At 47.8% G+C, this 24,268-nt stretch overlaps 9 protein-coding genes across 9 annotated transcripts; 4 read left to right on the forward strand and 5 right to left on the reverse strand.

Moving 5' to 3' along the window:
- Positions 1 to 1,346: 1,346 nt before the first annotated feature.
- On the reverse strand, positions 1,347 to 2,547 carry ASPWEDRAFT_169819 (uncharacterized protein; the record flags this gene model as incomplete). The annotated part of the gene is made up of 3 exons (XM_040830523.1): positions 1,347 to 2,149; positions 2,207 to 2,464; positions 2,517 to 2,547. 3 exons carry the CDS (start codon positions 2,545 to 2,547, stop codon positions 1,347 to 1,349), a joined length of 1,092 nt encoding a protein of 363 aa, XP_040689965.1.
- A 2,064-nt stretch (positions 2,548 to 4,611) lies between these two features.
- ASPWEDRAFT_82730 (FAD-dependent oxidoreductase) lies at positions 4,612 to 5,712 on the reverse strand (the record flags this gene model as incomplete). Its single annotated transcript, XM_040839565.1, has 1 exon — positions 4,612 to 5,712. A coding segment is annotated over one exon (1,101 nt), but the record flags the coding sequence as incomplete, so codon positions are not given.
- Positions 5,713 to 8,918: 3,206 nt separating this feature from the next.
- ASPWEDRAFT_109021 (uncharacterized protein) lies at positions 8,919 to 10,797 on the forward strand (the record flags this gene model as incomplete). Its single annotated transcript, XM_040828049.1, has 3 exons — positions 8,919 to 9,071; positions 9,129 to 10,048; positions 10,107 to 10,797. The coding sequence occupies 3 exons, from the start codon at positions 8,919 to 8,921 to the stop codon at positions 10,795 to 10,797; spliced, it is 1,764 nt and encodes a 587-aa protein (XP_040689967.1).
- A 1,240-nt stretch (positions 10,798 to 12,037) lies between these two features.
- ASPWEDRAFT_169822 (glutathione S-transferase family protein) lies at positions 12,038 to 12,984 on the forward strand (the record flags this gene model as incomplete). Its single annotated transcript, XM_040830524.1, has 5 exons — positions 12,038 to 12,064; positions 12,147 to 12,179; positions 12,238 to 12,396; positions 12,451 to 12,572; positions 12,639 to 12,984. The coding sequence occupies 5 exons, from the start codon at positions 12,038 to 12,040 to the stop codon at positions 12,982 to 12,984; spliced, it is 687 nt and encodes a 228-aa protein (XP_040689968.1).
- Positions 12,985 to 14,184: 1,200 nt separating this feature from the next.
- ASPWEDRAFT_49832 (uncharacterized protein) lies at positions 14,185 to 15,947 on the reverse strand (the record flags this gene model as incomplete). Its single annotated transcript, XM_040837335.1, has 6 exons — positions 14,185 to 14,234; positions 14,385 to 14,796; positions 14,847 to 14,872; positions 14,947 to 15,161; positions 15,218 to 15,585; positions 15,834 to 15,947. 6 exons carry the CDS (start codon positions 15,945 to 15,947, stop codon positions 14,185 to 14,187), a joined length of 1,185 nt encoding a protein of 394 aa, XP_040689969.1.
- Positions 15,948 to 16,584: 637 nt separating this feature from the next.
- Positions 16,585 to 18,352, forward strand: ASPWEDRAFT_106731 (uncharacterized protein; the record flags this gene model as incomplete). Its single annotated transcript, XM_040827834.1, has 4 exons — positions 16,585 to 16,748; positions 16,802 to 16,882; positions 16,940 to 18,111; positions 18,204 to 18,352. The coding sequence occupies 4 exons, from the start codon at positions 16,585 to 16,587 to the stop codon at positions 18,350 to 18,352; spliced, it is 1,566 nt and encodes a 521-aa protein (XP_040689970.1).
- Positions 18,353 to 20,069: 1,717 nt separating this feature from the next.
- On the forward strand, positions 20,070 to 21,558 carry ASPWEDRAFT_49833 (isoflavone reductase family protein; the record flags this gene model as incomplete). Its single annotated transcript, XM_040837336.1, has 3 exons — positions 20,070 to 20,088; positions 20,589 to 20,802; positions 20,856 to 21,558. 3 exons carry the CDS (start codon positions 20,070 to 20,072, stop codon positions 21,556 to 21,558), a joined length of 936 nt encoding a protein of 311 aa, XP_040689971.1.
- Positions 21,559 to 22,242: 684 nt separating this feature from the next.
- On the reverse strand, positions 22,243 to 23,257 carry ASPWEDRAFT_108466 (DUF1996 domain-containing protein; the record flags this gene model as incomplete). Its single annotated transcript, XM_040827994.1, has 2 exons — positions 22,243 to 22,976; positions 23,020 to 23,257. The coding sequence occupies 2 exons, from the start codon at positions 23,255 to 23,257 to the stop codon at positions 22,243 to 22,245; spliced, it is 972 nt and encodes a 323-aa protein (XP_040689972.1).
- A 367-nt stretch (positions 23,258 to 23,624) lies between these two features.
- ASPWEDRAFT_37871 (uncharacterized protein) lies at positions 23,625 to 24,135 on the reverse strand (the record flags this gene model as incomplete). Its single annotated transcript, XM_040834773.1, has 1 exon — positions 23,625 to 24,135. A coding segment is annotated over exon 1 (164 nt), but the record flags the coding sequence as incomplete, so codon positions are not given.
- Positions 24,136 to 24,268: the final 133 nt, after the last annotated feature.

The following is a 24,268-nucleotide window of genomic DNA, read 5'->3' on the forward strand; positions in this document are numbered from 1 at the left end:
TTCAGTCCCAAAATTCCAGAAACTCTAATAATAGGGCTAAAAGTTTCTCCTGACATGATGTCTAGCTTATAGCTATAGGGCGGATTCACTAGTGTCTATCTCTGGTGGCCGTTTCTTCGTGCCTATGTCAGAGTCCTTATAACGCTTGGGGGCTTTTCTGTCCAGAATTGTGGAAATCATTGCCAGTGTACCCTCTGGGCTGCCTGCTTGGCGGCTGCAATTGAGGCGGGTGGGAGTGGGGCCTCCGGGGGAGCATGACAGCCTATCTTGGCTTCTTTATCTGATTCCTCATTGCCTTTGATGTCTGTGTCTCCAGGGGTCCATTTCACCTGCATTATGCCTGGCTGCATGCCAGGCGCTCTAGGGTGTTGTGGCCGTGTGCTGGCAACTTCATGGAAATTCAAAACCTCATTTACTGGAACCTAGGCATCAAAACGGTGCCGTTCCGGTCCGATAGTCAGCGACCAAGCACTGCAAGGGACCGCAAATGCATAAAATTCCCCAGACTTTCCCTTTTTTGGCTGGGCAGATTGCTGATTCCTCTTGTTTTTTATTATTATTAAATACTTTATTCGTTTGTATATTAAAATCTCCTGTAATTGTATAGAGGTAAGCAGCAATTTGCCATAGCTTTTTATCAACTACCGTTGGATTTAGTGTTTAATATACACAATGCCTTTGTTATAGATGTCAATTAGATATGGAACTTTATTGAAAATAAAATAATTATTTTCATATACTATTGAATGCCGGGTATTACGAGTATATATATTAATGGGTAAACATTACGGAGTTAATATGAATGTTTCCGCAACTTTGGAATGTACATAAATATAGGGCTACTATTGCTTCAGAGATGGTGGATAGCGAAATGAGATCGACAAAGATGATATAAATCTAATGGAGCATTGATTATATTGAATTCTTGATGCTGTTATAACATTGCGGCTTGGACTTTGGAGAATCCGAATCCAATTCAACCCAACTCTAACTGCAATTAGTTTAGTGCATGGCCAAACAGGAATAGTGCAGAATAATGCGGCTTTTACCGCTTAATCCACACCAATTCGCGCCGAATGCAACTGTAGCTCCCTTTATTGCCCAGTGCGTATGCCTTAGCTTTCAAGCTAAAGAGATACATCCATTTTGGTGCAAGTAAAAAACGAAAACAATCCCCGAGGCCATTACGATTCCAAGGTTGTCAAGTCCGAGCGCGGTTCTGAACAGCGCACTAAAATCGGCGGATCGGATTTAGATGTTGACTTATGTGGCTTGCTATGGCTATTAATAAATTGAGGAAGCACGACAGTTTTGTTGCAGGAAAAGTCATTGTATCAGAGTCAGATCTAGATCAAACCCTTAATGATAGCTATCTCAGAATTAAGTATGGACGATCCGGCGGCGCCTATCACGGTATTATGCGACAGAGCTGCGAATCTGAGATCAAAATGGCCATCTTTTCCACCGTCCCGAATTCTTCCCACGCTGACGGTATAGCCATTGGATATGTTGCGGTCCAACCTTGGCTGAGGGCGATCCTCTTCCATGAAAACTTTGATTGCTGGCCCTGAAAAGGAGACACCGAATTTTAGCAACTCAGGCTGATACTCCATCATTGCTTGCTCTACCTGTCTGACGCTCGGACCTGGATGGTTCTTGAATCTCAGAGACACATAGGCGATGTGTCCATAAGTTACACCGACGCGAGTACAGGTGGCTCCGATACGAAGATCGGTTTGCGCATCAATTTCAGTGGCACTACCGTTTAGACTGCCAAGTATTTTTTGTGCCTCCACCTCCAGCTTCTCTTCCTCACCGCTGATAAAAGGTATGACGTTATCCACTAAGTCCATACTCGAGACTCCTGGATAACCTGCTCCTGATACGGCTTGTTCAGTGAACACTTCGCACTGAACAATTGGGCCAAATTTGGCTTGTAGTGCTGCTAGCGGAACCACAACACCAACAACAGCGCAATTTGAGTTACAGACAAGAAACCCTTTTTTCAACCCAAGTTTCTCCCGTTGAAAATTTATCAGGCCCAAGTGCGCAGGGTTCACGAGAGGAACCACCAAGGGAACAAGAGGATTCATTCGGTAACTCTTTGCGTTGGAAAACACCGGTATCTCAGCTTTGACGAAATCCATCTCTGAATACAGTAAGCACAAGAAAATCAAGAATGGTAGGGTAGGGTACTTGTATTTACCAAGTTCATACGCGATCTCGCTATTCAGACCAGAAAAGACGAGGTCACAATCTTTGAAATTCTCTGCTTTGCATGCCCGAAGAACAAGGCCCTCGTGTTCACCCGGTATGGGTGAACTCTGCTTCCATTGTACACAGTCCTTGTATCTCTTCCCTGCAGAGCGTTCAGAGGCACCTATTGCATGGAGGTGCAAAAAAGGGTGGTTCGCGAGCAGAAGGATAAACTGCTGCCCCACTGACCCTGTAGCCCCGAGTATACCTAGCATCAATTAATATGGTGATCAGCCGTACCTGTTTAGTTCGATGCATACCACATTTCTTCCGGCTCAAAAGTGTCGTCATGGTGAGATATAACGGTGCGGTTGGTAGACCTGAGCTTCTCCATTGGGTCTATGTGAAATTGTAGTGGCCTGACTATTTATCAACGCGTCCCAGGTACCCCGTGAGCCACAGGCCCGAGAACCATAACAGCGGTGGATATCTTGAGGACCTTGACCCTGTATCGGTAATCGATGTGTTGACCATGCAGTGAACATACGGCCTGCCTGATCTGTCGTAAGGTACTCATTCAAATGCTGACATGACCCGCACACTTCTCCGTGCCACCCGCAGCTAGCGACGGGATATTTGGCCTGTCTCTCATCCAGTCTCTGATTGGTCGTCCCACAGAGTGAAGCAACCAATGCGAGCATGATAAAAGGAGAAGTAGAGGTGAAAAAGACAACCCTGAAATATGACATAACCAAAAGTGAAAGTGCTCCGAATTAATATGGCTCCCGTTACATTAGTCGGATTAATCATCTTTTCGCGCAACCGGCTTAGCTTTTGGCTGCCGCTCACAATCTCGTGCTCTGACTGGAGCCAAGGAGGAACAGTTAACCTGGTGTTGGAACCACAATTGGCAGTTGGCATATGGTCTCGATAGACATCTCTTCCCATTTGTGTCTTGTACGCTCGATTCAATTGGGTCAGCTGCTTGGATTGGATCTAAGAACCATTTCCTTGATCATGATGCAATGTAGCCTCTGGTCATGCTGGAGCGTGCAACTCTTTTCATCCACTTGCCTTCGCCTTAGTACAACTGGGCACGCAATCAAATCGCGCTGATCAGCATATTTTGGTATGAACCAGAAAGGCACGCAAGCCGACCCAGCCAAGCCGCAGCTAAATGATGAGTATTATTTGTATCCACTGCGTCTTTGCCCCTTTTAGTAGCTCGCCCGGGAAATTGGCCCCCTCAAATGCCCATGCGTTCTTCGATTGGTGTTTGTGTTATTACGTATCCATCCTTCGTCGCAGCTGCAGCCTCGAGACATACCACATACTCGCTGTGGGTTCCTCGCAATTCTGGAACCTCGAGGAGTTTATTTTGTGTCAGTCCACCGGACCTGGCTTTGAACGCCTTTCTCTATCCGTCCACGGGGACTCATCATAGCATGTCTGCAGCCATTACACACATTGAAATGAAAGTATTTTTATGCTAACATGGGCCACCGGTTTCTTTTGTGCATGATTTCCTAACATCTAGTACACTTCAGCCTAATAACTGAAGGTCTCAACACTACGCTAGAGAACTCTCAATCACAGACTGTATTAAGTGGTTGAGAAAGAAGAGAGAAAAGGAGCTATCGAGATGAGAGAGACATGGGTCCCCGTAGGGCAGACCACTTGCAAACACGTCAAGCACACAAGCATTGGTGGCGCCCCTGATTGCCGGATACCTACTCGCTTCCGCCGACTTCGACTTCCATTTCAACTCGATGAATATCAGCTCCAGCATGCTTTAGCCATTCCTCTTCTGTCAACCCAGAAGCGGTTATCATCCTTTTCCACATAGTGGGTGGCTCTGATTACAGACGTTTTGCTCAGAAGGAAAATGCATGATGATGCATGAATGAGTGAAGAGTGAAGTAGTTAAACTAAAACTATGGAAGGTCTAACATTGTCACAAAGAGGCACCGATGTTTCTTCAACCCAGCTACGCTTTTGTCTCGTCCGCGCTTCAGATTGCCGAGAGGCTATTGTCATATGTCTCGTTTGTTTGATTTTGGCCTCCCTGAATATCCCATTCTGTCGGCCCACTTCAACAACTGAATAAGTCGGGCGCATGGGGCAGATTTGACATTACCAGCCACAAGACATATCATCCGGCCGCAATGCAGGCCATTCATCGGAAGGTGTGTTGAACCGAGCTTTCTGGCCTCCGGCGGATGGGTCGCGCCACTTGAACAGGTTCGTGTAGGCTGTATCCTTCCTTTCAACCACATCCACGACGTGCTCTCCCAGAACTGGCAGGAACTTGAAGGCATGTCCGCTTCCTCCGCTGGCAACCATCAGGCCCTCGGTGCCGGGAACACGATCAACCAAAAAGTTGCTGTCCAAGGAATCGGTATACCAGCACAAGCGCGTGGAGATGGGTAACCCTACCAGGTCTGGCATGTTTTCCCTGCAGAATTCGCGAATCTTGTCGAGAGCCTTGTTGGGCAGACCCTCTGCGCTGGTTGTAGGGTAAGAAATCAAGCGCCCTTCGGCATTACTGTATGCCATATTCGTCCACTTTGTCCCGCGGAAACCGATCTTGATCAAACCATCCTGGGTGCGAGGGAAACCATAGATACCGCCGACCTCGGTACCCTGCATAGTGCTTCCAGTAAGGCGCCAGGACCAGCAAGGGAACTCTGACGAACTGTACTTCTTCCACAAATCGGGCCGCTCAGTCTGAGGTGGCAGTTGGATTTTTGCAACACTGCCCGCTGTGGTTTGAAGGAGATCGGTGATCTCGGGAATGATGGATGGAGTCCAGCCGCCGGCAGCAACGATCACCAAGTCGGCAAGGAATGGGGTGCCATCGACCCCTGTCTTGACGCCGACGATCTTTGAGCCTTGACGGATGAATTCTGTGAACGCGTATTGATGGCCAAGCTTGAGTTGGACTCCCAGCTTCTGGCAGAGATGAAGGACCCACGAGCACGATTTGTCTGCGGCAACGTATCCACCCGTCCCGTCGAAGATGCCATCCAAGCCAAGCCCTCGTTGGAAGCGATCGAACAGATCGAGCTTGGCAGGGGCGATTCCATTCATCTGCGCATCCTTCCTGCGAGACTCGTCCGACAGGCGGTACTGAGTGTCCTTGAGCGCCTCAGGAAAACCGTCCTGGGTGGCAGTCTCTTGTGGGTCGAGACCAGGGAGTTCGCCCGCACGAACAAATCCGCAGTTGTCCCAAAGACGATCGTTGAAGAAGAGCGAATCGGGCAAGTCACTCGCATTCCGAATCTCCGAGTTCCACTCCTCCCAGAGATCAAGGGCCTTGAAAGCAAGGTTCTCGTAGAGCTTTTGTGTTCCGTACGAGGCCCGGATGATCTTGTTGCGATCAGCACTTGCTGCGGCACTGGTGTAGCCAGTCTGGTCATATGCCTCGCGGTCAAGAATAGTGACATTCTTGTAGCCACGTTGCGCAAGATGGAGGGCCGTGGTCAAGCCGAACACTCCAGCACCCACTATAATGATGGGTTTGTAGAATGACAAGGTGCTCTCTGAATCGGAGTATCTGTCTGAGAGGCCCCAGCCCTGACACAGATTGGACGTAGCAACCTGATCGATTAGATCCACAGCCTTTGCGCCCAGAGAGACAGCCTGCGGTTCTAGGGTCGTCGGAAGGATGGCAACGAACAGTCCGTCCAACTTTGGGTGGCGGTGAACGAAGCCACTGCGTTTCTCTGTCGTTACAGAAGATGCCAACTGTGACCGTGACAAAGGCTGGTCAGCGGCTTCGGGTAAAATCTCCGCCAGGTTGCGTCGAATCTCTCGCTCAGAACTGGGGGCGAGGGACCAGGCACCTGACTCAACGCCTGGCACATTCACATCACCGTAATTATTCAGCTCTAGGGTACATTTGAACTCTCCATTGATGGGAGGGAAAACGGTAAAGGCAGTCGAGAGGTTGGTCAAGACGGGGATGTCTTTGTATTTCTTCAACACTGACTCGCATGGCTTCAGCCAGGTGGCATCGTAACCAGTGAGCTTGGCCCACGAGGGAAGGCCAAAGAATTTCTGACAGAGAAGGCCATGATCAGTCAGTACAGCGGCTTGAGCTGTAATCTCGCAGCCCCCGTTCAGGACCAGCCCCTTGAATGCATCATCTCTGATAATCAGACGCTCAATATCAACACCAAATTGGAATGTGACGTTGGACCGAGCTTGACACCGGCGGTATAGAATCAGCAGCAGCTGACTGAAATCAACAATGGCAGCAGATTCGTCGAATATCGCCTCCTGCCAGCGGGACTTTGGAAGGCCTGAGCCCTCTAGGCCCTCTAAGCCCTCGGCATCTGAAGCTATGAGAATACTGCGGATGCTCTCGGGAGAAGAAAGCAACTTGGAGGTGCTCTTCGGATCATCAAGACCTAGAATTGCTTTTCTCTGTTCCAGGATCCTGGTGCTTCTCGCGTCGCCTTTCACATGCGCAGAGATCTCACCGCGCGTGTAGAGACAGTGTCGAAGTTCTGGGTCTTCGCATATGATGCGTCGGGCCTCAGTAGCCAAAGTTGGACCCACCGACGACTGGCAATCACTTCGCAGTGGTCGAAGATCAACAGCGGAAGCTGTTTCGCAATTGTCCAGCGTGTTTCGGTTGGAAAGTATAAGAATCTGAGCGGCGGGATGGCGCGATGAGAAGGTCAAGGCAGTCGACATGGCCCCAGCTCCATCGCCGATAATGAGGAGATTCGCAGTAGACGCCATTAGGAAGGCTCGATCGGTATTGATGGCACAATTTGTTTGCGGAATTATTTCTGTCAAAATTGATCTTCTGCTTCGGTCTCCACCGGTGTGTGCGGTCAATAAGTACCCCGATGAGATACGGCGTACACCACCCCCTTGTAGAGTAAGCAAACCAGCTTGGGCAGCTGGCATGCATGTGTCCACTGGGCTTACTCGGATGGAAATGCCTCATATTGCGCAATCCGTGTGTCGGCATAGCATAGTCCAACTGCTTTCCCGGACAGAGTACCTCACGGGCTTTGCAGACAAGGTCCTTGGGTCCTACTCCTTGACGCCGGATTCCAAAACCTGTATTTCGACAATGTGATGTGAATCCACTTCGACTTGTATCCTCCACCGGCCCATTCTCCACACTTGCAGGGCCACGCTCCGCCGATGACCGAACCGGCACCTCATCTGACCGTGGTCGAAAATTGAAGCAATCCAACCACCAAAACATGTAGCTTAAATCTAATAATATGGCAGTCACTACCGCTCAGGCCTGCCTGTTTAGGGCACTATTATACTTCAGCTACTGGTTTTATAGATACAGTCTAGATAGCTTCATCACCCCAACCTCGAGTTTGTATGAGGTCTTGACCTTCATATATTAAGAGACCCTCTTTAGTATCAGTATATTACCGATGTTCCTTCTTCTTTCAGATTTTCCTCTTATATGCAGCCTGTAGATCCCAATTTTCTTCAGTAAGAAGTATAGTGCTGCTTACACCCTTTTTATATCCCGTAATAGGCTAGTGTACAGCAGCTTTTTGAATGTAGGTTCCTACCTTTCTAACTACTTTAGATTATAAGGTATTTTAGGAACTGAAATATTTAATTAGCTGGTAGGCAGTATTAGTATCTTTAACGATACATTCAGCTATAAAAGTATACAATCTAGATTGAATAGGATTAATCCAGCTGCTGAGAAGCCACTTCAAACAATATTTAGTAAAAATATTACTGTACAGGCTTATGGATAGGTCTTAAGGAAGTCAATGTTACAGCAGTCAGCGACTGTATCGGGTAGAATCAGGTAGTCAGGGATAATACTGAAATTATTATAAAGGAAAATTGGGGATTACTAAAGGAACACTAATATTAATAATTACTTAGTAAATATGATATTATCGAACTAGAAATATATTCTATGGAATGGTACACAGTCCCTGCATCTCGGTTATATACCGGAGATATAATACTATGTAGGAGAATACCAGTAAAAATGCAACAGATAGTATGCATACTGGTATATTGAGGATGGATATATAAGGACACTCAGCTCTGGGGAGCACTCTATCAGTTCCTCGCAATTCTACGTATTATGGCCATGTCACACCCTAGAGCTTGATGGCGATGCCAAAAACATCCCGGCGATGTCTTGGCTTCTAGATATCATGTGATTGCATGTTCAAGCAAGCCTGTATTTAAAAGACCGCACAGTCAATTGCTGCGGGGTAAATGATTCACTCTGACCACTATCACTCATATACTGGACCACGCAGTATTCTTGCTCATAGCACACAGGTGGCTCACAACGACAAAGTACCACTCGTACGCAGCCTTATAGGTCAGTACAGTCTACGCTAACAGGGTACATTGGGTCAGGGTCCAGTCCAGAGATCCCAAGGTATGACAGAAAGCCAGGGGGCCGTAATGACAGGTACCGGGTGGGTGATCTCGTTTTGCAAAAACCAAGCACTGAAACAAAATCCATTACGCTCTTAAATACGGGTATCTGCGAGAGCACAACCGTACTAGATGGGATTATGGAGTGTGAACATCCAAGCATAATTTATAAAGATAAAACAGGACTCCTACGCAGCCCAAACTCATTCTCGTTCTGCATCTTACCTTTGTCACCCCTCTCTCCTCTTTGATTTTGGATCGAGTCTGTGCTGATCAAGATGCGTGTTAGCCTCGAGTCACTGAACCCATTGCCTCTGACTCCGGCAATGGGTCAGCCCGTGCCTAATGTTCAACATGCTGTCTCAGTACAACTGCCGACCTGGGATGACATTAAGGAAATGTTCACCGGTGCACCCAGGGTAAAGAATGCTCAACTTACTGGGTATCCACGGTCCTTTATCCATCAAGATGTCAACCAGGTAAGCTTTCTGAGAAACAGCACTCGTTGTGTTTATCCTGATTTGAATCGATTTTAGTTCAATAGAGCATGCATTGAAAAGTTCTCCAATGATGCCAGCTCGTGCTTCTTCTTTCCATCTCTTGACTACGCGCGGGCGTGTCGTGACTTTGCCACGTCCGTGGAAGTCCACAGCGAAGCCGCGTTGCCGGATGATATCCTGTCTATCCGCTCACTGGAAATCGAACTTGAGCCGGCCTTGAAAGACGAAGAGATAGGTTTTATCACTTTGCACGGTGTGTTTTGTCCTAAGGATCGTGAACTGCCTCTTCGCACCTTCTGGCGCTTGGTCGGCGTCGGGATTTCCTCCCGACTGGCTGAAAACGTGAATGCTCGAATGCGAACTATTCGTGATGTGACTGGGGACACTCGCAAAGAGCATCCAAGCGTGCGCGGTCGATGGTCGGAGCGTCCTCATCGCAAGCTGTGCCAGCGTATCGCCAATCTTCTTGAGCGAGCTCCAAGCTGTACCACGAGGAGCGAACTCGTCGCTCGCGATGATGTTTATCTCTATTCCACCGGAATGGCGGCCATATACCATGCGCAGGAGCTTCTGCTCAGAAGGATTGGAGGACCCTCTGTGGTCTTCGGGTTTCCGTATGAACTCACTCTGAAACTCGTCGAGACTTTCGGCCCGGGAGCAAAATTCTTCCCTTTCGTCGGGGAAGCTGACCTCGAGCAGCTGGAGGAGTTCTTGGCCCAGCAATTTGCTGCCAGGACTCCGGTGCAGGCGATCTGGTGCGAATGCCCTTCGAACCCTCTGCTGCGCACGGCCAACATGCAACGGGTCCGCGCCTTGGCAGACAAGTTCGATGCTGCTGTCGTGGTTGATGAGACCATTGGTGGTTTCGCCAACGTTGATTTGCTGGGTGTGGCCGATATGCTGGTCACGTCTTTGACCAAGAGCTTCAGCGGCTCTGCCGATGTTATGGCGGGAAGGTGAGTCCGGGCAACCAGTCGTTGTTGCATGATCTTCGACTTGCTAACGTTTTTCTAGTATCGTGTTGAACTCTGCCTCGTCTTTCTATCCAGACTGGAAGAATGACCTTGAGCTGAACTACCGAAATTACCTCTACGGTGGCGACGCTCAGCAGCTCGAAGAAAACAGCCGTGATCTATTAATGCGCACCACGCACATTAATAACAGCGCCAGCTACTTGGCTGAGTCTCTCCAGCCCCTGTGCGACGATCCGAAGAGCGCCATTACCCATGTATATCACCCCAAGCTAGACCCTCAGCCTGAGAACTACCGTGCTCAAATGCGCCAGCCGACCGAAGAGTTCATACCCGGTTACGGTGGGCTATTCACCATTCAATTCGAGGATGTTGAGCAAGCAAGTGTCTTCTTCAATGCTTTGAACGTGCACAAGGGTCCATCCCTCGGAGCTCCTGTCACATTGGCCCAACCTTACGTACAAACGGTTTTCCACAAGCAGAAGGCCTGGGCTGGTGAGTGCGGTCTACATGAATCCATCGTGCGGGTATCAGTTGGACTAGAAGACAAGCGTGCGCTTTTAGCTGCGTTCCGAACCGCGCTGGCCGAGGCGGATGCCATGAAGGCCTCTCGAATCCATGGCGTTATTAGTGAAAATGGAAACGCTTCTGAAGATAGCGGACTAACGGATGAGGTCGCAAACACTCCACCGTCCACACATGCGGAGGACACGGCAAATAGTGACCATGAGTAAATAGAGATTTTTAGAGATTTTTTATTTTTGATTCAGGCTCCAAGTATACTACTTCAAATGAAAAAGAAAGGCATTTATTTAAACAACTTGGATGAAATTGAAAACTAGAATTCGGTGTCGCTCGCTCTCTTGTCGATCTACGAAGCCTTATAGCCCCAAGTGCTTTGATGCCTGGATCTAACCTGCTGTCTGGTAACTGCATCGCCCCATGGAACGTATGGTAAGCACTTAAAGCGGCTTCACATTCGACCAAGGCCCTCAACCACCCATGGAAATGTAGATGCGTCGATTTCTATGTTTCCAATATCGTATCTTTACCTCTATGGTCCATAAAGACCAGACAATTTGCTTAGATCGGTTTGTATGTTGATGCATCGCTATTAACCTTACGGTAAATATGGTATAAGTGGCTTCATTTTCTCAGCTACTCATAAGGCCCCGGACATCTGGGCTCAGTACTTGACTTATCAAGACTTTTGTGATAATAACTGGGGGAATATTTGGTTTCTACAGTCCTATATTCAGGCATGGAAACAGCAACAGACTTTCAACATGGTTCACAGCCCTCAGCCCCATAAGGCTTCATCACGTCATTGTTACATTGCCACTCCAAGCCACTCTAGGCGCTGTATGTCTCAGGAAATCACTAGCTAGTCCATAATCTATATTATTCTTACACAGAGCATTTAGGCACTAGGTTTTCCCTGGGGGATTTGGCCCTGGGGGTCCCCAAAAACCCAAGTAAATTTCCGGATACAGTAACTCATCAGTCGGAACAATAAGATCATCGTCAAGTAATCAAAATGACAACCTTGGAAGTCCCATTCCTAAATTTAACACCCATCCGTATTCGGAATATCGTAAGGATTATCCACTACATGATTCAAGATGTCACAAGGAAACGCAGTATTACCCCGGGAAATTTTCAAAACGATCATTTCAACGACTTGCCTAATCTGATACCGACATGTATATCAATATGAACTGACTCCGAGTATATGGCTCGATCATTCGGATTGATAATCTTTCTAGGGGTTGCATAAGCAATAGCCCATCGACTCCATGATAATCAACCTTGTTGACGATATTGTGCTCGAAAGAAAGCAAAGGAGCATGCGAGATGACTTCCAACAGTAGTATATGAGCCAGCGATGGGCCATCTTAAAAGGGCTCAGAACAACCCACCGTCTCCAGATAATCAAATCATTTTATGTTCCTGCTTCCTTTGGATTCTTTCAGGATGCAATATACTGTCTACGGCTACGAGGTATTTGTTTCCTTCCTGCTGTCTTAGAATAGTCCTTTCTATTTGGTTTTTCTTGCCTTCAATTGACATTGAATATTCCTAGGGCAACCCCCGCACCCGCATCATCCGCATTGTGGTATGTTCAAGCCAGGTCTATGGAATTCAAGTTGCCGACTAGGTCTGATGCTATATAGGCTGCCCTTGAGGGGATTCCTCTGCATCTCTCAACTGTAGTCCCTCGGATGTATGTGAACACGGATGAATACATTTCTGAGTTCCCCCTGAGCCGAGGCAAGGTCCCTGCATTGAAGGGCCCTGACGTGAAAATCACGGAGGTCATCGCAATTACAACTGTAAGTTGTGAAAGATGGTCTGTAAGGGGAAATCAAGACTTACAACGCATCAAGTACCTCGCTAGGATCCAAAACCAAGCGAAGCTCCTGGGAGATGGCTCCCACAAGCAAGTCGCAGAGGTTATGTCTTGGGTGAGCTGGGCAAACCAAGAGATGCTGGGTACTCTGGCTTCATGGTAAGTCATGGCTTCTGTGCTCCAGCTACTGGCTTCAATTTTTTGAGTTTGCCTAACGAAATATAGGTTTTTGCCTTTGATTCCGAATATGAAGAAGCCGGCCCCGTACGATGCGCAGGCTGTTGACAACGGCAAGATTGCATCCAACCACCTTCTTGGTCTTCTCGAAAACGCCCTGGAGTCCAAGAATCACCTCGTTGGCGAGTCAGCCACGATTGCCGATCTCTTTGTGGCGATGTACCTCGCCCGAGGTATGGAGTGGGTCCTGGATGCCGACTGGCGCACTTCGCACCCAAACATCATGAGATACTTCAACGGTATCACATCCATTGACCAGTGGAAGACTGTCATCCCGCAGATGAAAATGATAGAGAAGGAGACTCCAAACAAAGACCCATATGCACAGGAGTGATCTTGTTTCACGGGGTTCTGATACTACCCGTCCTGGTTTATATGTCGATTAATCAATGTCATCAACCTTACACTCTTCCAAGCGTGATATAGTTATAGATTTCATTATCATATATTATATTCCTTCGATTGCAATTGGCCGAATCGTGCTATATTTACCAGTGTGCGGTTTTCGAAAACCTCGTAGTTCTTTCAGGTGGCTGAAACTCCACCATGAAGAAATCACACATAGTGCCGAGCTTGGTGCTCTACTCCACTCAACTGATTTTCCTCTGAAGTCACATTTCACCACATATCACGATGGGCTCAGCCTGCACTTCGTTTCTGGGGGCGAACTTGTTTTGGGCTGGACTTCATTGCAATGTTTGAATTATCCTATCGGAAAGAGCTCGAGAACATTGGGATCTACAGCCGGTGATCACCTGACCTTCGGCCCCAGCCGCCGGGTCCCACATGCCGCCCGATCTCTCCTCACCGACTATTTTGACGATGGACTTCGAACTTCAACTGCATATATCTCATTCAATATGGCTTCAATTGAGCCAACGATAGAGGCAATTAATTCCTTGAAGTAGGTGACTAAATCGACTACACCGAAGTTACGGAATAATTTAGTATTAATTACTCAATTTAATCAAGGCACCACTGCACATGTCACACCCCAGAACTTGACAGCAAGAGAAGAAAAGGTACATCAGTAATATACTGGCGAGGAGAAATGGTACTTGTTTACAGAGTATAGGAGCATTTACGCATCTCAATAACAGTTACAGTCACCAGAGGTAATGTAGAATAAATAATAGAAACAGGAGCGTTGTTTCAGGCGTCAGGTGATCACCGACTGTACTAGCTCTAGTACTAGCTCTAGCGCTTACCCTTACCTCCTGGGTTCTCTCTTAAACATTAAATGCCGAGTTATTATTGTCGGTATGGTATGAACGATATGTATAACAAGAACTTTTGAACGTCTAAACCAGGAAAAGACAGATAGTACGGATGTTTTCGTTAAAAAAAAAATCCGGAGAACCTTGGAAAGAAAGAGGGAGAACAGAAAGAGAGGAATTAAAGAAGTAAATGAATGGTTCCATAAGAATGCATAATCTCAACAACAAAATAAGAAAGCGTATAGGTTATGATGGAAACTGTGCAGCGGCCAGTGCTCAAATTCCAATGCAAAATCCAGATAAAAAGCATTCTGCTCTCAGTGTTCCTTGTCCCCATTTAGGATCGACGCTAGCCACGATGCACCGCCTATAGTAGTCTTCCATACTGTCCCCCAAAGCCCCAAGCCTTCATCAGGCGGGGAAGCGAGCGGTATCTGGTTGTTCACTTGCTGCCTCTGCAAGAAATCGAAAAGGAATCCGTTGATTTGTTCCGTTTCCAACAGGAACCCATCGTGACCATCATCAGAAATAATCTCTTGATGGACAGAGTTGGGAATTCCCCGATGCAACTCCAACTGCTCTTCAAAGGTGAACAGCACATCTGACCGAATACTCAAGATGAGTGCGGGCTGCTTGACCAATGCCAAACTTTCTTGAACCGTAGTAGATCTACCACGAGACACATCGTATGTGTCTAGTTTGCGCGTGAGCGCGATATAGCAGTTGGCGTCGAACCGATTGATGAATTTATCCCCTTGGTATTGCAGGTAAGATTGAACAGAAAACAGAGATCGTTCACGCTTTTGGGCTTCATGGGTCTTTTTCCTTCTGTCGTCACATTTGCGTCCAAATCGTGTCTGAAAAGACTTCTGGCTTCGGTAAGAAAGCATTGCGGCCATTCGTGCGGCTGCTAAGCCCATAACAGGTGGCTGTTTGACTTTAGTAAATCTGCGCTGTTGTTTGGATTTATATCACTCACTTCATCTCGATCGTAGCTTCCATTGCCTATGATATAGATATATAGATATAGGTTAGCGGAATGGATCATCAAGCGTGGAGACTCCCACAATTGAACGTACGGAATCGAGCGTCGCTATATATGCACTGTCGTTGCATCTCTCCCCATCCAATGCCCCATGCACTGTAGCTTGCGGAAGTCGCAATTGGTATAATGCTTCTGACATATTCGGGGCCAAAGTATGCAAACTCCATGACATGCATCCCACCCATCGAGCCTCCAATAACAGAGACGATTTGCGTCACGCCGAGGAAGTCAAGAGCTAAACGGAAAAGTCTAGTGTTGTTAGCCATATAGCTCAACAAGAGATACAATCGCAGGGCAAAACTTACCGAACATCGTCTCGGATGGTGGTCAAGGGGAAGTCAGGCCCGTAGGGGCCGAGGGATGGATCGCCATTCTTGTCAGTCAATGGGCTGGCAGTGCCATATGGGGACCCTAGACAGTTCATGCAGACAATGAAATACTTTGAAGTATCTAGTGCTGCACCAGCTCCGTATTCCAGAAGAGCGCGCCACCAAATACCAACTTCTGCACTTCCACTGAGAGCATGGCATATCACGATGACATTGTCCCCGGAGGACGAAAGTGTGCCATGTGTCGTGTATGCTACGGGGACATTTTTTAGTGATTCTCCGAACTCAAGATCAAGGTGTGGTATGCGGATGATGCTCGGACTAGTAAGCTCGCATCCTTTCGTCTGTGATGCTTCAAGATTTCCGTCTATGGTCTTGTTAAAATAATTCTAGTCACAGAATCCTCTTGATACATACCAGTCGTGCTGTCAGATATCATCTTTGTCTTTTGTAACTTCATCCGTTCACCAGCAGAAGGGAGGTCAATATAAGCCTGTCTGATGGCTATCAGGGACCCTCAAAGCCAGGGTCTGGCGGGTGGTGTCTCCTGGACATGGAATTTTTGACCTCATCGCGTCAGACTCCGACACACCTGTGCTACTTCTGGGGACATGTGATTCTTCCAAAGGTTTGAGTAATCATTGGGTTCCACAGGTCTGAGAGGCTGGTGGCAACATTGATTTCGCAGACATGCATCCAGAACCATTTTCCAATTGTTTACTTAAAACAACCTTGGGAGAAATCAGTGCACCAATGGACAGCAATTGGGTACTTGACGCTGGATGTCAGCTTGTCACGGAATTCGGAGCTCCGCTGGTATAGTAGCGTGCTATATCACGGTGAATAGTTTACGCCTAATCTACCAGGCGCACAATTGACGCAAGGCACACTCGATCATTTCGTCAAGATCCACCCAAATACCGCAGGGAACCTGATTCAGATAAGATCCGTAGGATTACAGGAGGACCTCGGTAGAGAAGGGAGCGGTATTTTACCGGATGACAGGTCAAATATTTGCAAAAGTCGTTACGCCACTAGTCAATGATCATCTGAAACTAAATGCAGACCTCATGTCATGATGTGCTTTTTCCTGTTCGAGAATCGGCAAATTTGTCATCTCAGTAGCCTGAATGTGGTCGATCTGCAAGTGACAACGGTCTAGACAGGCTGGAAAGCTGGGCTGACGTATACAGTGCCTCGTTAGTCGGCTTTGTGTAGATTCTGCTTTGTCAATAGCGAGTTATGAATACTTGAACCTCGAGACCGCTCGCATTGTTAGTCTAAATACCCAGTTTTGACTTGACCCGTGGCCAGCCTCCACATTGATGATGGATAATATCAACATGAAGGAAGCAATCTCCCTAGCTCTAGGCAAGCCAGATATTGTGACCTTCCCATCCGCACACGAAAGCGTGCGCACGGTGGCTCCAAGGCCCTGGATTGTGCAAAAGTTTGGAGGGACGAGCATCGGCCATTTTGCCTCCAAGATCGTCGAGGAGGTTATTTTGTAAGTGGAACGCCCCATCAATCGAATGATGCCAGATTCTTACCACCACGAAGACCAGAAACATCGGAAAGCAGGGTCGCCGTCATCTGCTCAGCTATCAGTCGCTCAACCAAAGCAAGTGGCACAACGAACAGGTAGGGATTCATTGCTGATGAATCCAAGAGCTAGGACTATCATTAATACAGAAATAGGTTACTCCTCGCTTGCAGTGAGCTTGAAACAGATGGTGCAAGCTTCTCTACAATAATCGACCAAGTACGACTCGAGCACACCCAAGCAGCCGAGCGAGAGATCCGTTCGCGCGAGATCCGGGGAAGGTTGATTGACAGAATTCGCTACGAATGTGCTTGTGTGGTGAATACCCTCAATGCAGCGTACTTCCTGGGTGAAATCAGTCCTGCATGCGTTGGGAGGGTTGTTAGTGCCGGTGAGAGAATGAGTTGTCATTATGTCACTGCAATCTTACAAGACCATGGACGGGAAGCAACCTGCGTCGATGTTAGCGAGTTGAGCGTATCGGCGGCTGTTCCAGGTAGTTGGACAGACAAAGAATTCGTTGACGCGGTGGCCGCAGAGCTCTCCCTGAAGGCCTGCTCCGTACCCGGCATTCCTGTCATCACCGGCTACTTCGGGCTTCGCTCCACAGGAACCTTGCTTAGCTTTGTTGGGCGTGGGTATACAGACTTGTGCGCAGCCCTCGTCGCCACGGGCCTTGACGCTGCGCAGCTGCAGATCTGGAAAGAGGTTGACGGAGTATTTACGGCAGATCCACGCCACGTGCCAGATGCAAAGCTACTCCATTCGCTATCGATTTCCGAACTGCGGAATCTTACATTTTATGGATCCGAAGTGGTGCACTGTGCAGCAGTCGACGTGGCGAAGGACCGAAATCTCGCCATGTCCATTCGCAACGTCAGGGACCCATTGGGATCCGGAACCCTGGTTACGCCCGATGTGGAAGCTTCACAGGAAGGGTTAATGGCTATTACCAAAAAAAGTTATATGGCTATCGTGAGCGTCCGCAGCCCGCTCGGTATGCCGGGCTTTAAGTTTCAGAGCCGCATTTCGGACATTCTTCAGAAATGGCAGTTTACTGGAGAACTGGTCACAATAAGCGAATCGGGAGTCTCACTGGCGATTCCCATACCGGAAGACCGACCTTACGGAGCTCTGCAACCGGCGGATGTACGGCTCTGGTCTGCCATCGAGGAGCTCAAAGTGCAATTCACCGCAGTCAAAGTGAGCCATTGTATGGCTCTACTCTGCGTAGTATGCCGTCTCACAAACTCCATGGACTTTGCGCTAGCGTGCATTTTACGAGTATTACGTGATCTGGCGGTCCCTGTGAGAATGGTTCTGCATGGTGAGTCAGGATCCTGCGGCCGCTGCTCTTCCATTTGGGACGTTCACGTTCATATATCGATCTGATTTGCTAATTCTGTTACGTTAAACTAGGTGCGATTGATACAATTGCGGGATGTGTGATCGAGGAAGCACATGCTGAACTTGCCACCAAGGTGCTGCACCGAGATTTGTTCTCAGCGCAGACAATGGCTAGTCCAGCCTCCACGCTATATTCTGCGAGCCTCGACGAAATAAAGTGACGTTATAGTCCAACATAACTAGGAGCAATGACATGGATGGTACCAGCTTAGCCCAGTTGAATTTCCGCATATCTCTTTAGGCATACAGAAAGGCTCTTGAATGATCTTATAGTGTGGGGGATGGAGTAAATTTCCCCTGTGCCCACTTTGCATAGCCCGTAAAGCGTATCCTCGAATTTCGATGTTTGCATATGTACATGTAGACAGTAGTGAAAGACCGGGAAAGCCACGCCCCACCTCCTATACAGCCCAGCCGAATACCACCCTTTGAGAGACGGGTGCCACCTGCAGATGTAACTTCGCCGTCCGAGGTACCAACCTACTTTAGATGTTTGCCAGGTGGCATACTGCTCTAGAATTTTCTATTCGTTGCGGGGCGTGGAATGTGGATGGAACTAGCATTTGCCGTCCCGATTGAACCGGCCGAGGTTCCGATTACATTCTTGCTAGAATGATTTCGACAAAACACACTGACTCGTCGCTTAGTTGGAATAGGCAGATCACTGAGTCTGATTCAGGGGAGGAGACAGGATTGAAGACGGATGGCACAGAATGGTTGGAAATTATACTGCGCCCCATGAATTCATTGGTCATTTCTTATGTTCATAGATTACTAGACTTGTCGGTTTACATTCGATGGGGAAAAGACCGGATCATTCTGATTTTTCACTTCCTTCAAATCAACCTCGGTTTACTCTTTGGGGATCATCCAACCTCTGGTGTTTGGCACGAATTCGGGATGGGTTTGGTTGAACGATGCGCCGGCAGAGTTCTACGTGTCCATCTTGCTGACCTTGCCTCAGTGCAATACCTAATGACTCCCCTCAAGTAGACTTCTTCCACTCCGGCTCAGCACGAAGATCGTCCGTTCTCCTCCAGGCGATGGAGATCGTTCAGAGTGTTGTGCCTCAATCCTTAGCAGATCGGTCGATCTGCCACCTGAGCCCTAGCTAGGGAACGAGCCCGTTTCCCGGAAAACCATCTTGACGGGGCGTGAACGAATGGAAGGATAATATCAGATGCCCTACATTGATCAGTCGTCTTTCCTATCAGCAGCAGAAGAGGGACATGGGCATGTGCATATTCGGGTGGGAATACCCAACTCGGAAGGAGAGCGGACTATTCTCGAATATGCAAGGGTGATACTGTTGAGGATACAACAGTCTAAACGTCCTATAGAGCTACAACCTACTCGAGTATATTTCCACCTCCACTTGTCTATTGGGGCGCCACTAGTGCTTGCTTCGTTAGACCCTTGAACGAGCCTCGTCCAAAAATTGAGAAATATCCACGAGCACAAAAAGCAAAAGTCTATTCCCCGGCAATCATCCCACACCCGGGGGATGTAGGACGCCGGGCATACCCAGAGAATAAGCGTCTTGGAGACCACACAAGTTGATCTTGAGAGAGAGGAGGCCAAGTTTGTGCGGGAGCATGACATTTATTGATCATCATCATTTATGGACTTTTATCTCAAGATTCTTTTTCTGTCTGGGGATTGAGCTATTGCTGGCGAGTATTCAGTACGAAATGTGAGCATCTTTTACCGTGGATGATTACTTATAGTCTTTCTTGGAATAACTCTACGGCCTCGATGCACTCGGCTCTTCAGTCATGGTTATTTCCAGTCGATTCTATACTGAAAGATAACAGAGTAATGAAACATGGCTTTCAGCGTAATATAGGCTCTTTCCTGAGAATATTCCCATTATATATTATGGCCGATCGACTGACAAGTTGGATAGCCTGATGCATCCAAAGTATTTGACAAATTATCCCCTGACACTATGTAAGTGATTTTCTACTGGAAAGCACAAAACCTCTTCTTCCCCAAGCAGAACGGCATATGAAGTTCAGTAAGAAAATAGAGGCTTGTTCCTGTCGGGTTTACACTTCGATGTTTCCCCGCGAGGCCCTCGACCAATGAGAAGGATGCTGAGTGTTTGATCTGTTTGCTGAAGATACAAACAAAACCGTCCAATCCGGGATTGCACTCAGTTCCACTTGAACTGTTTGCATATTTTGCATAGCCAGAGTGACATCATTTTATGCACTCTGATTGGCCATTGTCCAGCATGGACCACTCAAAGTCAAAGGAATGCAAATGCTTCAAACAAGATAAACATCACGCCCAAGTGACATTTATACAGCAGGTTCCTCGAGATAATTCGTTCCTAAACTTTCAAGTGGAATATATTTTGGCAGTCCTTCAATTATATAATGGCCGCTCCTACAGTCGCAATTGCCGGTGCATCTGGCAACCTGGGCAAAAAGCTCACGAGAGCCTTTTTCTTGCCTGCCTTCAAATCTCGATTCCAGGATATCATTCTTCTATCCCGGACAGAATCACCAAAACTTCAAGAGTTTACTGCCCAGGGAGCCAAAATTCGGATCTACAACAAGGACTCTCTTGCTGAAACTCTCAGTGGGGTCGATGTGCTCATTAACGCGTGAGTTACTCTGAGACCACGTATTTCCAGTCAATGGACTGACATGGAAACAGAATCGGGCCGGAAGGACATGCATTCAAGGAGACGCTCCTCCGTGGTCTGCCGGCAACATCAGTGAAGCTATATATTCCGTCCGAATTTGGCGTCGATCATTACGTCCATGATTTTCCCCATGTCGAGTGGGATGCGAAGAAACACCATATGGACCTAGCCAGCAAACTCCTTGGACAGTCGGACACGAAGATCTGTAAGGTCTTTGCTGGTTTGTTTCTGGAAGACTCCATCGGCCCTTGGTTTGGCTTCAACACGGCGAAAGGCCATTACGAAGCTGTGGGCGACTCTTCGCGGCGGATATCATTTACTAGCATGGAGGATGTCGGACGGGCAGTCGCAACGTTGGTCAGTTCATCCATCGATGCTGTACCAGAGCAGATCCACCTCAGTGGTGACAGCAAAAGCGTGGAGGAAATTGCGCAAATCATGCAGGAGAATGGATCGGGGAGTATCAAAGTATCCTGCATTGACCTAGAGGAATACAAAAGTAAAATCCTTGCTAGGCCATCTGGAACACCAGAAAGATATTTGCGATTTTTGATGGGAGAGGGAAAGATTGACCATACTCAGGATGGAATTGGGAATGGAAACGATATCGTCAACGCCAACGAAACCAACTGGAAGTGGAAATCAATGCAGGATCTGGCACATGAGACTGGAGGAAGGCCGTGGGCTGATTTCAAATGGGAGCCCACTGTTTAGTCCTGCAGAGTGTCGTTCGATTGTTCTACGAGTGTAGACAAGGCGTCAGTCTGTCTCCACTGCAACTGGTAGCAACCTAAACAATACATTCTGCCGATGGTTTAGGCAAAGCCTTGGGGATTCAATAATGCAATAACGATCTTAGGCTGCCAGCCAGAGATAGTCGCCTGCCAGAGGCTCACCGAGAGCTCATGTCTCTTGGCGAGTTGATCAGCAAGTGCAAATCAATCGAATGCCCCTGTTCCTCGCAGATAAAGGGGCGTTTCCACGAGAAGTGTTCTCTCTGGGATCACATCTGTCCATTCATCGAGACAGATGACTGTACCCAGGAGATCGAGGAGGGGGACGTTTATGGGGAGCTTTACGAATGCGGTTATGCCACGAAATCTACACACGGGAAAGGAGTGGAATACTGAGTGCGACTGTGTTTTCTTTAATATTTTTTTGAGCGTGTTCTATTGTGTATATCCCTTCACTTGCGTGTGTGTGTCTGTATGTTCTATATTAAATGTGTCTATCATCCAGTAAAACTATTCATCCAGACCTACTTCCTCGTAATTATTTTCCTTCGTAGATAACTGAAGAACCCCTAATATACAATACCCCACAAACCACTTAATCATATTCTTTCCGTTCAACAAATGCAAGATTAATCCGAGTGTTTTCTTCCCCCCAAGATGCTGCTTAATAATGTCCCCGTCGGTGGCTGGCCAGATGTCTCCTCATACTCTTTCCCATCATCTTCAGACTCGTCAAGTAATCACTCGTGCCATGACTTGGGTCACTGTCAGTTGCATTCGTACAGACAGAACCGTTCTTTTTGATGTCGTTCGGACCCAAGACTCTGAAATATTCCCTATCGTTGGAAGGGGCGTCCTTGACCATGTTGTCTGCTGCCTCGGGAAGCCAGCCCATGATAAAATCACCATGCGTGGAGTATGACGAGCCAGAGGAAAGCTGCAGAGGGGGAGGGCCAGACCAGCCGTCGGGAAGGATCTTGCGCAGATCATAGCGGATGGAGAAGCGAAGACGAGGAATGCGATACATATCCTTTGGACAGCGGTTCTCACGGTATCCCGGATTGTAGTCGGGGTTGCCCGAGTACGCATACTCCAAGGTCTTGTTGTTGGCGCAGTCCGGGAAGAGAAGCAGTGTCTGCATATGCGTGTCGCAGGTCTTGGTGGGAAAGGCAGCATCGCCATCTTTGTCGCCTGAATCGCTGCCTTCGCAGAACCATGTGATGCCTGCGTTGCTGTCGACTCCATCCTGGGATGTGGCCGAGTAATTTCCCGCCACCATTTTGAGGTTCTGGGGAATGGCCATCTCGGCGCTGGCGGTTCTTTCGTAGTAGGCGCTGAATCGGTAGGGAGAGATGGCAGTGTAGTTGTCACCGTCGACATGGTAGAGAGTGGGAACCCCTGGTGGATTAGCATTGACTAGGGTCATAGTTTGGTGACTTACAGTAGGTGGAAAAGTCGTTTAGGTTTTCAGTGCTAATGCATCCTTTCTGCAGGTCAGCAGAGGTGGTGGTGTTGATATTGACGGCATCAGAGCCAAAGAAGCTGTGCATATGGCTGGTATATTGTCCAGGCAAGACGATCGGATCGATGTTTTTGTACATAAACCGGCCACTGTTGGTGACGGTGTACGCCTGGGCTAGCCCAATAGCCAAGGCCGAGGATAAAAGAGTGGCATGCATAATGAGTGAAGACAAAAAAAGAAAGAATAGTCACTGTGATCTTTACAGAGTTGACATGGTTTATATAGATCACAACGGTTCGTCTGTTGAACCCCTTTCATCAGTGCTTGTCGCCGCTGGGGTTTATGGTGGGGATTCTGTTACAGATTGAGTGCCGGCCAGCGCTTAGGCCGAATTGGATCCAGTGATAGGCAGATCTCACACAGCCATGCGAGCTGTTATACTCGAACAGGAAGGGATCGGCACGTCATCGGGCATTTTCTTCGTAGCGACATGCTGCATTCACCGGTTGGACCCTCTGCACAGGAGAATTCAACACTTGACACTTCTCCATAATATACGAGTGCTGACGACAACAACTTTGGGCTAAAAACCGAAGAAGGATTGATCATCTGGGAGCCAATAAATACAAAGAGGGTAATCTAGTAAACATCGAGATATTGAGTGTCCAGAATATCATCCGCAGTCGTTCTCTTGGCTGGATCTGGCTGTAGAACAGCGTAGAGAAAAACCACATCGTACACTGGAACGCCTTGAAACACCAACCGATCTGTCCAATGCTCTGCTCCAGACTCTTCGCCTGGTTATTTAAAAACGGAGAAGTCGCAGTCTTGGAAATATTCAATCGGACAGATATCAAAATTATGTACCTGGGCAGCCTGGACGGCACGTGCCTTTTCTTCCAGTGTGCCACTTTTGATGACGGAGTCGTAGATACCAGGAGAGAAAAAGTCAATTTGTGCTTGGATCATATGAAAGTACTAGCGACGTTAGTATATCTTTCTTCCTTGCTGAAGTATAGAACGAGCAGACATGACTGACTGTCGTTGTTGTGAACGAACATGTGCTGATTGGCCATGAAAAAAGTGGCACTACTCCCGGAATGGACTAGCGCATTTCGAGCCCTTACCCTGATCGGATTCTGGGGCACTGCGAATAATCTGTTCATTGGAGTTGTGTCGAATCCGGCATAAGTATATCAAGTCAGAGCTTCTATCTCCCTTGAATCAT

Source organism: Aspergillus wentii, assembly GCF_001890725.1.
Source record: "Aspergillus wentii DTO 134E9 unplaced genomic scaffold ASPWEscaffold_3, whole genome shotgun sequence".
In the NCBI taxonomy this organism is placed as follows: Eukaryota; Fungi; Ascomycota; class Eurotiomycetes; order Eurotiales; family Aspergillaceae; genus Aspergillus; species Aspergillus wentii.